At 38.2% G+C, this 12,469-nt stretch overlaps 1 protein-coding gene across 1 annotated transcript in view; it reads left to right on the top strand.

The window, feature by feature from the left end:
* ME1 (malic enzyme 1) overlaps window positions 1–12,469 on the top strand; it is a 154,875-nt gene that overhangs the window by 114,345 nt on the left and 28,061 nt on the right. Inside the window, exon 7 of the mRNA XM_064707454.1 lies at window positions 4,038–4,147. Within this exon, the coding sequence (XP_064563524.1) occupies window positions 4,038–4,147 (110 nt within the window). The remainder of the gene's footprint in view (window positions 1–4,037; window positions 4,148–12,469) is intronic.

Raw genomic sequence — 12,469 nt, 5'->3', positions numbered from 1 at the left:
TCACAAGAGTTGTGTTCCAGTCTCTTCACCAATTTCATTGCCGTTCTCTGGACTTGCTCCAGCACCTCAATGCCTTCCTGACTTGAGGGGCTCAGAACTGGACGCAGCACCAGAGGTGCAACCCCACCAGTGCCAAGCACAGGGAAACAGTCACTGCCCTGGTCCTGCTGGCCACAATATTGCTTATACAGGCCGGAATGTCATCAGCCTTCCTGGCCACCTGAGCACGTGCTGGCTCATGTTTGGTCACTGTCAACCAGCATCGCCATGTTTTTTTCTGCTAAGCAGATTTCCAGCTGCTTTCCCCCCAGCCTGTTGCCCTGTTGAGATTCAAGTGTAGGATGTGGCACTTGGTCTTGTTGAACCTCATACTGCTGTGCTGGCTTGTACATCCAGCCTATCCATATCCCTCTGCAGAGCCTTTCTGTAGATCAACACTCCCACCCCCATTTGTGCAGCCTTGTAACAGAGTGAAATGTCTGCTTGCTTCAGGAACTCTGCTGCTGGTGACATATTCAAAATAAAATGTTTTTTCTTTATGTTGGAGATCTGAATACCTTCAGATTTCAAAGAGGAAGATAAAATTGTTGTTGTAAGGTGTATGATTATGAAGTTTAGCTACTTAAGTAAGCAGTACACTCTATTCTTTCACACTATCATATTAAATAGGTAGTTCACTATTTTTGAAATAAAAGTTACCTCTTAGAGAGTTTTCTGTCATGATAATTTCTTCTAATTTCGTCTCCTAATCTTCTTGACGTGCCTGAAGTTGCTGTCTTTTAACATGCTCTCTTTTAGTAGTCAACCACAGTCACTGAATGGTGGTTTTAAATGTGATGCTTTTGTTTGTAGCACATCTATTACTGGTGTCTTGACCTGCCTGATCAGGCACTCTGTATCATCAGAGTAAGCTCAGTGAGCAGTGAAGTCAGTCTCTGCTATATCTAGTATTGATGGAAGATGTTGAGATGGTCAAATTTTAGGATAGCTGCAGTCTTTTTTTTCCTCTTTTCGTAATGTTTGAAAGATTGTATGACTGACAGAACTGTAGCAGCCCACAGTTTCTGGAATTTGTGTGGTTTGAAAGGCACAGCAGGGTTTGATGGCTGCCCTTGGACAAGCACCAAAGTGCTTGGTTCCCTTCTCTTCTCGCAGTCATTTGTGTTCCCTACCCACCTGTAAAGAGGTGCAGACCCAAGGCCAAAATGTGCAATGACAGCAGGGTATGAGGTGCAAACAGAGAGGACTTGTTCTGCTTCAACGAGGGTTGATTCAAGCAGTTACTCTTTATAGTGCACAAGCCACTGAAACTAAAACTGTTCATCAGAGTGTGAGAAGGGTGGAAGGTTATTGCAGAGCGATACAGGAGGGAAAATATTGGGTTAGGTTTTGGCTCAGCTTTCTGCTTTAAATGATTGTGATAGGAAGATGTGGAGGTCCTAGAGGAATTGATGACTCTTTTGGCCTCCAGAACTGTGAGGCACCTTTGTAGCCAATTCATTATTGCTAAGGGATTTTCTGGAATGCCTGATATTAACTATTTTGTATTACCTCATCTGTATGCCTCATCTATTAGTGCTTTCGAGGACAAGAATACTCCAAGCAGAGAAATAGTGGATAATTTTCTTGTCTCTTTTTTGAGAATATAGACCTCAAAATTCACAAGTCTTATGAGGTACTGCTGGTTGTGTGCAGCACTGAAGTTTCAGGTTTTTACCTGGATGCCAGGTGTTACACATGCAGTGCAGAAGAATGCTGCTTAGAAATTTTTCTGCTATGATGCCATAATCTCAGAGGCCCAGAGTTAGACTGCCTGCATTTTTTCCATTTTAATTGAACAGCCACAATATCTGGCTCAGAGAATTCATATGGATACTGTGTCTAGTATAGGATGATTATTTTCTACAGGGATGCTCTTTTAATATAACTCACAGGGAGTTTTGGTCTTTGTCTACAAGGGTAATGGATAAGAAAACAGAGTAAAATAAAATGCAGGTGAGAAATGGAATGTTATATATGGTAAAATAAAGAAACAGACTAGCCTAATGACATCCAAGAAACACATATTACCAAGCTCCAAGATTCCAGAGTGATAATCTCATTAGTTTCATATTATTATGCAACTACTGGACCTTTATGGAGTCACAGAAATTTATGGCAGAAACTGAAGCAGGTTAGAAATTTAAATTAATTAGAAATTAGCTCTAGTTTTTTTATTTGAACTCAGTTGTGATTTACAGTACTGGACTTGCCAAATTTTATTTTAAACAGTGACCTGTCATTATGCTGCTGAAGAAGTCCAGGTTTTTCCATCAAACCTGAAGATGTATTTATTTTAGTAAGGATTACTATTCCTGCCAGTGGAATCCCCATAGATTTGGCTAATTGTAATATGGCTGTAAATATGTGTTTTCCATGGAAATGAGTTTAGTCACTGGAATTTTTGGGTTCTTTTAAAGTACTGATAGCTTTGATTAATGTGGTTGCCAAACACATGTATGGTTTGGAGAAAAACTCAGTTAATGTATTTACACTGAAGTGCTCGCTATATGTATGTATTGCTTTTCTGGATGAAGCATGAATTGACAGCTTGACTATCTCATGCATTTGTGCTGTTAGCAAATAAGGAAAGCCTCCTCTAGCTCAATCAGGATTGAGACTGTGCTGCAGAGATCCTGCCCTCTTGCAAATGTCTGTGAGCTTGAATCCAGTCTTTATATAGGTTTTGTAGATATATTTTAATTGCTTTGTGGGTTTTTTTTTGCTTTTGTTGTAAGAAAGTAATTGAAAATTCCACATGTGACTGGTATGCAAAGAATCCAGAGACAGTACTACTAACCATGCATATAAGGACTGGGCAATATTTACAAGAACATGTAGTGACAGTGATAGTGGAGCCCTGGAAAAAGTTAAAGCTAGAATCTAAAATGTTAGGCTTTGTGCTTTCCCAGATCAACCGCACCTGCGTAAGCAGTATGATAAATTATATAATTGTTAGATGTGATGATTGTTTAGTAATTAAATGTAATTATTATATAACCATAAGAAGAATAATGAGAAACTATGTTGGAAATTCAGAGAGGGGCTAAATTTATGTATACAATAGAACAATATAAGTTTAATAATTAACATGAAAGTTATGTAACGATAGAGTATAAAACATGATCATTTCAGATGTATGGTTAGAATCAGATTTGGGTTGAATATACCCCGATTCCCAGAGCTCTCAATAAAAAGCACCACATATAATCCCCCGTGATTATGTGTTTTTGAACGCTAACAACAGGACAGGGAGGAACAGCCTCAGGCTGAAAATAGGATTAGGTTAGATACTGGGAAGAAATTCTTTACTCTGAGGGTGGTGAGGCACTGGAACACGTTGCCTAGAGAAGCTGTGGGTGCCCTGTCCCTGGAAGTGTTCAAGGCAATGTTGCATGAAGGTCTGAGAAATCTGGTCTAGTGAAAGATGTCCCTGCCCATGGCAGGGAATTGGAACAAGATGATTGTGAAGGTCCCTCCCAGTCCAAACCATTCCATGATCTGTAGTGGTAATATTAATTTAACTTCTTACTAACTTTCATTTTAGGACTAGGCTTACTAGCACAGCAAGCCAATTGTTGACTTGTTAGGTATTGACATACAAATCTAGTGCCAGGAGTCTTGAGTTTCCATATTAAAAAAAAAAAAAAATACAACCACAGAATTATAGCATGGTTTGTGTTGGGAGGGACCTTTTTTTGTTCTCTAGGTCATTGCTCAGTGGACACTTCTGCTGAGATGTCTGCAGAGGGTGACTGCCTTTTCCACTGATCTTCTATTCATAACTTAGAACTGAGTAAATACTATTAGTAGTATGATTATTATGCCTTCTAAATAATCTGTATGAATGTAAAGATACCAAATACAAGAGAAACATGTTGAGTGTTGTATGATTCACATTATACTTGCATTTAAAATCTGACCACAAATGTTACTAGCATTTTAATGTATAATTTTGAAACTTTTTTAACATAATGCATAATTTCTTGTTTTTCTAGATATGGCATGAACTGCCTCATTCAGTTTGAGGATTTTGCTAATGCCAATGCATTCCGCCTCCTGAATAAGTACCGTAACAAGTATTGCACTTTCAATGATGACATTCAAGGTAACAAACTTTTTCTCTTCTCTTCACTATTCTTCCCACAAGCCACAAAAATAAATCTTAATTTCCAGAGGGGAAAAATTTATCAACTTTATTGTAATATTTATAGATGTATAGGTCACATTTTGCCTTGGGTTTTACTCAGCATGAATTTTTGGTGAGCTGCATTTACTCTTAACCTTTCATCTCTCATTTACACCTCATACTTTATTTAGATGTTTGTTCTTCAGGTTTAGGTTTTTTTTAACAGTTTAATATGTGAATGGCTTTCCCCATATAAATTACTGACTTCTTTGAGCAAATGTCAAAGCTGAGACCTGGACTCTACTTCCTTGGCTTTTTGTCACTTCAGTGACAACTGCTCCGCTGTTCTTCCATGCAACTGGATTGATAAATGTCAAACTGTTTTTCACTTCTTAAGCTGACAACTCAGTTAAATATTAATGTAATTTTCCTCACAGTCTCACTCAGTATTAGATGGAAATGATCCTCTTGACTCTCTTTTTCCCATCTGAATAATTTATGGAATGAGCTAGAAAAAGGCAGATATCTAGGGTGGGAAATGTCCACAAGGGGAATTCCCCAGTGCTCAATCTAAACAGGCATCTTGTCCCTCCCTCCCAAGAAGACAGACAAGTAGGGCTGAAGTGGTGTATGCTACTACTCAGGTTGCCTTATATCTGGTCAGAGAAGAGCACTGAAAAATAACTTTCTCTAGGGCAGTGGCTTCCATCCTTGAGAGGAGTCTGAAGTCAGATGAGCTGCTGGAGAGAGGTATCCAGAGAGGGCCCTGGGTATCCAGCTACCTCTTGTCCCTGATGTTCCTTTGGGTATATGAAGGTCTCAGTAGTGACACGTCAGAAATGGAAGTTAACCTGTATATATTTTTCATGGCTTTCAGTTACACTTTAAGCCAACTTTTAAGAGCCGGAGTTTTCCAGAAGTCCTTATTGAGCCATGCTTGTGGGACCTAGGTCATATTTTAGTGACTCAGTCCATGGCAGTGGATTCAAATAGTCTTTGTCTTTCTGGTTATAGGGATTTGACTATCCACATGAACCTTGTTCCTGTTATAAGCCTGGTTGAGGTCTGCATGCATCTGAAACAGATTATGGAGAACAACCTCCCAGATGGGAAATAAACTAATTACAAAATGTCATTTCCTTTTGTAAGAAGTGTGGTGCTTCCTACCCTGAAGGGTCTGAGTGTAGCCATGGCTACAACACTTCATTATAGCAGGCCAAACAGCATCTGGAAGTTTCCGTCGTTGTTTAGAGGCCTGGTTCCCACAGGAAATTTCTTGCAGTATGAAGGTCCTTAATCCAAATCAGAAAGAGACTCAAGTAGAATGTGGTTTCAGAGAAATGGGAGTTTTTCAGCAAAAGTGTGCCAACTACAGGTAAACTTACTTGATGAGGCCTTTTGTGTATTTGCAGTTTCAAACCACTTCATTCTCTCTCCTGCACCTTGGAAAGAAGTGTCTTGACATTCAGTAGTGTTGGAAGGTATCCCTTTGGCTTTTGTCTCAGCTGCTGTAGCAGCTATCAGCCTTCCTTAGAAGTACAGCCTTTTAATATATTTGTTCTCTGCAATCTAATTTGCGCGTATGTGACCTTTGATATTTTCACAAAAAATGCTTGTGACTTTTGGGTGATCTCCATCCTTAATATCTGTGTAGCTTCCAAGGGGTGAAAGTGGATGCATTTATTTCTGGTTTCTGTCATTTGTCATCATATCCCCGTAGTTACCTTCAGTAACTTTTTTTTTCATAGCATGTCATCTTCTCCTGTAGTGTGGAAGTAGAATAACAGCCCATTGATCTTTCATCACTCTTCCTCTTCCAGCTTTATAAACCCTAAGGATCTTTCACCTAGCAACTATAATGAGAATGGATGGTGCTAACTGCTTTATCAATCCTTTGAGATTTTCATATTATAAATAGCATGACTTTTTCCAGGCTACTTGAAAGAGTGGCTTTCTCTGTATGCAAGTTGTGTTTTTTGCAACAATAAAGCTGACAAGTTGTGCCAAAGCAATAAAAGCAAAGAAATATAACACTGCATCTAATTTGCCATTATCTTCTGAAGATAATGCTTACATAGTATTTTAAACATAGTTTCTCCTAGTACTAATATTTTTCAAGAGAAAGCTACTTTAAGATCAAAAGAAGTGTTTAATATCTTCCATAGAAATGTTCAATATCTTTCATAGAAAGACTTGAGGATTTCTTTCTTTATATAAGATATCCCGAGAAAGGGTCCCTATATATCTTTTATATATCTTAGTGATGCAATGAGGACCTTTCAGTATCTCAAGTCTAAAAAATACCCTAATATATGATCCTGATTTTTGTCAGTCACTAAAATAGATAAAGAAAACGTGTCAGGCTGCATATACCCATCTGCAAGTACTAACTTGGACAAATGCAGTTGTCCTCTCTTAGCTCACAGCTATTTTAGGGGTCAGCCTGCCCCTAACTGACAATGCAGAACATTTGGAAAAAGTCTGCCAAAACACCAGGCACAGAAAACCACTAAAGATTGACCATTAAGGATCACCTATAGACATAATTAAGAATTTCTGGAAACAGTCTCAATCCCTGCTACAGTTCGGTCACATCCTTTACTCTGCAGAAGGCTTTGTCACTTTTTCTACATTACCTCTCTGTACATAAGCAATTGAGAAAAAGGTGAACAGGATTCTGACCAAATGGTATAAATCTGTATTGGAATAATAAAGTTCTTTGTACTTTAGCATTTTAGAAAGCATCTTTGGTTTTGGATAGGTGGTGAATTTCTTCCCTCTGAAATTACAATAATTTCTTCATATCTGTATTTTCAAAATATCTTCTTACAAACACAATAGCAATGTTTCCTTAGGGAGAAAATATTCACTTTTTCCCTTGGATTCCAATCTGTTTTTTTTCTAACCACAAATCAACTTGGTGCTTTTTTTTCCTCTCTCTCTGAAATACTGAGACAGATTATTGGAAATTAAAATCAGAGAAAGCCTTTGGTTTAAAACAAATACTTTTATCTGCTTTTAGCTATTAGAGAACCTTTTCCAAAACTGAGGGGGGGTTTGATCATGATTTCCCATATGGGAGAAATATGAATTAATTTTGTAATGGCAAACTTCACAACATTTAGAATTAGGTCAGATTGCTAGCTTTGCTCATCTCCAATATACTTAGGGAAGGACATGTCATGAGGAAAGGGTGGAATTTTCTAAAAGATCTGATATGTGATGGTTTTTTTCTTTCCAACCCCTTCCTGGGAATGGACCCATGGGACCTGTGTTGCCAGACAAAGCTGTTTGTCGGGGTGAGAGATGTTCTCTGTGTGACCGCCCTTGAAGGAAGCAGGCTTGGGATTCACAGTTTAAAATTTCCTTAAAGAAATGAACCAGTTCCCTTCCCTGCTGCAGGGAGGTTGAACAAGTCTCTTAATACCTGCTAAAACCAAAGTCCTAGGTACAAGGCAGTGCTGAAATCCTGCTTGTGGGTGGGATTGGTTGGGCCACACCTTCCTGCCCTTCACAAACCCAGGGTGTCACAATGCTCCCTTTCCATGCCCATTTTGGCTTTGGTGGGTCTGCTGAAGGAGGTTTTGCTGCTTGGGCACAGTCAGTGGCTTAGGGCATGTTTGCATGTCTTCAGAGATGTGCATTTTTTCTTTTGGTGCTTATCATGTGGTCACTGGTTGCAGTCACTGCTGACATGGATACATTTCAAATGGTGGCGTAAATTTCTCTAGCCTTGCTGCCTCTAGGTAGGTCAATTTTTTTCAATTGTTGCATTCTTTTCGTCTTTTTTCCCCCTCTATACTTAAAAATTGTCTCAATTGACAATGACAAACTTCTGTAGTATAACACAATCGACATAAAATAATGTTTCTCTGCTCTGGAGTTACAGTTCTTGTAGCTTCACTGTACCCACAATTGCAGTGCTTTCCCCCACAATGGACACAGAGCCTGTATTTTATGCCAATAAAAATATTTACACAGAGAGATTGCACTGGATTGGAATTAACTTCAGTATCCATCATGACCTTAGATGTCATTAGTTTTGAACAGCTGTGTTGTTTGATTGCATCAACATTTTATGAAAAGAAAGAGACGTAAAGTAAAAAATGTAGACCACACATAACATAATTATTTCATTTTGTATTTTGATTTTATTTAAAATGTATGTTAAGTGTTCAGCAGACTGCCATTTAAATAACCAGGAAAATTATACCTGGAAGTTATGTTGTGACTAATTCAATGTTAAATCAGTGCCATTCTCAGAAATCAGAATTTCTATGTTACAAACATTGTCCTTTTCAAGATTAAATTCTTTTGACATTAATATAAAAATTTATACATTTGGTACCTAGAAATTTCAATTCTTGAAAGCAAATTGTAGAGAAGATTTTGGAGTTGTTGTTACAGTTGTGATGGGCATAGGGCTTCCAGTTCTTTCTCTGACCAGGATTTTGAAAAATGCAGAGTGGAATGACATATAATAGTTCAGATATTTATATCATATATCTCAAATTCTGATAAGATATGCAAACTGTAGAAAACTTCTTTCATAGACACGTGCTTTACTTTCAGAGACATTGGCTTTCAAGTGAAACATGCTGAGATTTTTAAAATGAAATAAAAAAAATAAAATAGTTTTTAAAAAATCCTATTAAGACATATGCTGTCGGGTTATATGAAGTGTATTTTTCTTTCGGTATATTAAGGATATCACCTCTTTGTTACTCAGTGATAAATTTAGATTGAATAATCTAAATTTATTATCATCCTGTGCTGCTGAGACTCTGTATCCTTTTCCAAATATGCCAAATAGTTGGTGTTTTAGACAGGCTGCATTTCTCCTTGCCTACAGCCTTTCCCCTCTTTCCACTGCCTGCTGCAGAGCAGGGCAGTGTGCACATGCAGCTTTGAGAAGCCCATTCATGGCAAGAAGAAGGAGCTCCCATCTCTTAAAATAGGGGCCTTTTCAACTACCCACAGCTGTAGCATTTGCCTCGCTAGCAACTGAGATCTCACCTTTTCCATAGGATCTTTACTCCCCTTTTTTCCTGTATGTGTAGGAGATGGGAATGGATTTTTTTCCCTGCCACACTGTCAAGTCCTATTTGGATAGCTGGCAATTGTTAACATGTGATTTCTTTTATGCTGTGTATTGAGAAATACGAATTTTACTTTTACCACTTCCTAATCTTTTAGTCCAGAATGAATACCTCAGGTTTTTGGATGTGCTGTAGAAAGTTCTTCCCTCTTATTGTTTGCCAGCTTTTTAAAATGAGATAGGTAAAATTACATAAAGGAACTACTAGCACTTGATTACAAGTTTTACTTTTTGAAACTTTAAATAATGGAAAAAGGCTTCTGTGCAATAATCCCTTTCTCACTAATTTAAATTAAATTTCATGCAATATAAACTAAGTTCTTATTCCTCACATTTTGGGGCTTTTCCCCTCCCCAAATCTTTTGTTCAATTGTATCTGCTGAAAAGGTAGTCTGTGCTCCCAGGCATTTACAGTGTGTCAGCCTCCAAAGGCTGTGGATTTCTTTTAACATATTCATGCTCAGTTGTGCAGTTTACTGTAAGAGGGCTAAAGAATCTTGCACAGAAAATGAAGACTTGGTATAGAATAGTTTACCTTGATATTTCACATCTGTTGTGTTTATACAAGACATGACTTACCTTCCTAAAAAACTATAATGAAATATTTGCTGTTGCAGCAGTTGACACTGCTTTAAGAAAATATCCTTTGTTAAATTTGCTTTGATTAATATTCTAGAAATCTGTGGAGAATAAAATGGGTTTTCAAAATCATGTTCTTGAAAATGTCTATCTTATCCTGCACACAAAGGATTTAACCCGTGCTCTGGCCAAGCTGATTCTCCACTTCCTACAGTGATGACAGTCAGAAAAGTGACAAAAATCTGCTTGTGCCTCATGATGTCCACAAAAAGTGATTTGCATCTGCCTTGGCAGATGGATTTGAATTGCATTTTGATTAATTTCAAAAGCTTGAGCCAGTATTCAGGGTGAACTGTAAGGTCGTGGCGTTAGTCAGAGCAGTTCCGGTTAAACAGATCTGCTATTGAAGCTGCCGGTGCCCCTTCAGTGGGAGGGAATAAGGGAAGCTGCTGACGAGGAGTGATGACAGCCACTGCCAGCAGCAGTGATAGTGGGTTCAGTAATCTAATAAACTGGCTTATTATTCCTTTCAGAGTCAAAAGGTGGAATAAAATTGATGTGGAATACTTCTAAACACCCTTTTTAGGGCAATTCGTGATTTGAGAGAAAAGTCATATTTAAGCCTTTATCTATTGCAATTATAAACTTTGTTCTGAATCGTCCTCATGATGAACATACAGGTAACAGTAGCTCACATCCTATGCAAATATTTGATGCAAGATGTATTGATATTCAGTGCAGGATTTTATTTATGTTTCATATATTTATTTATGTTTATTTATATATATCTTCTATTTCTCCTTAAAACAGAAGATCGTTTAGTGACAAATTTTGTAAAAATATCCCAACTGGTAATACTTAATGACAGTCCATTTTTCTGGCTAACAAGCTTAGCAACAGTACATCAGCCATGAAGATAAGTGGTATCCCAGCATTCCCATTTGTTATAAATCTCTGGTGTTTCATTTTTACTCTGTCACCATAAAGCAGCTTGAAGAGCAGCTTTCATGGCTCTCTGAGAACTCCTCTGATGGGGGCAGGGTGCTGTGATGACCACAACCTCAAGGAAAACAGGGATCTTACAGTGCTCCAGCTCAGCTTTCCTTTTCAGGAGACCAGATTGATAGTCCTAGGAACAGGCTGTTTTATGTAGGCTCCCTCCTCCTCCCTTGCAAGCGCAGCTGTGTAAAATAAAATAGGAGAAAGAATTTGGCATCCAACGAGACCATGGGATTTTTTTCTTGCTGGTTATGAGGATTGTTTGATAGAATACCAAGGGAAACTGAGAGCACACTCTGACTTCTCTTTTTTTGCCATTTTTGGTCTTTGCCAGCTTGGCACTTGCCTGAGGAAGACTTAATTTCATCTGGGAAAGGAACAAGCTAGTTCTGGGAGACTGTGAGGTGGAAGTGTCTCACTGTCTGATGGTTATTGTTCCCAAAGCCATGCTTCAGAGGAACCATTTTAAAGATTTTTTATTTAGAAGTCAGGGACAGAACAAGTCATAAAAATGACTAAAGAAGTAAAAAATGCCAGATTTGTATGGTCTAATCATTAAGTGGGCTGAGAACAAGGTGTCCTGTATTTCTAATGATTGAAGTGAAAAGTCATAATCAAAAGCACATAACAAACATAATTCTGAAGACACGTGTTTTTTAACTGTTTTAGTGGATTTACTGCAAAAAGTGACTTTCTAACTTTAAAATGTGTTCTTAAATTTTATTAGGCATTACCTTTTATTTTTGAATAAGTAACCATTCTTGAAACTTAGATGATCCTACCTACAAACCACAGATTCAAACCCAGCTTTCAACACCCAAATGATGTCATTGAAGGAAAGTACAATACAAAGAAGCCAGTACCAGACTTCTTACTACTTCTGTTCTTTTAGGTCCTGTAGTTTTAGCTACATACATATATTTGCCAATCAATGGTCTGTGTGCCTGAAGTATGAATACCTGTTTTGAGCATCTCATAGAGTTTAATGTGGGGATTACTGCTATCTCAGCTTTAAAATTCACCTTGTTTATGAGAAAATAGACTTGTGAATAGCAAATTTAGAGGAGCTGCTTACTGAGAGCAACTGTCCAATATGCAGATTCTGGGCCAAGTGCTTTTGTGAGGCTGGTCATAGCCATTTCACACTTTTTGTGAAGGAAAAATCAGTAGCAATATGAATTCTCCCCTCAACTGTGTGACTTGTAGGCAATTGCAGATAGGGCAGTGGTGATCAGGAACAGACTTGAAGGAGCCAGCAGATCTCCTCCTTGCAAGTTCTTGCAGGCATCTCAAAATAATTCATGGCCTCATCTTTGATTTCCTTGAGTCAGTCAGTGACAGCTGCTGCCCAGAAAGGGAAGAATTCACTTCTTATTCCTGGAACTGGACATTGCAGGGCCTGTGTTCATCTCCCTGTGGTCCAGCTCTCTCTGAATCAGATAGGCATTATAAATCTTCAAAGACTGTTGAAACTCGTGTTTTGACTTTCAGTACCTAATTGTTAGCATCTGGACAGCTTTTTCAGTCCTAGAGAAATCAGTGCCGTCTGCAATTGGTTCTTCAGAATCTCATCTAAATCCAGAACTTTGCTGGAGGTATTATCTACCTCACTACTATATTCCTGT

Source organism: Zonotrichia leucophrys, chromosome 3, assembly GCF_028769735.1.
Source record: "Zonotrichia leucophrys gambelii isolate GWCS_2022_RI chromosome 3, RI_Zleu_2.0, whole genome shotgun sequence".
Classification (NCBI taxonomy): domain Eukaryota; kingdom Metazoa; phylum Chordata; class Aves; order Passeriformes; family Passerellidae; genus Zonotrichia; species Zonotrichia leucophrys.
Note: the sequence above shows the minus strand (reverse complement) of the source record. Positions and strands in the feature narration are given on the sequence as shown.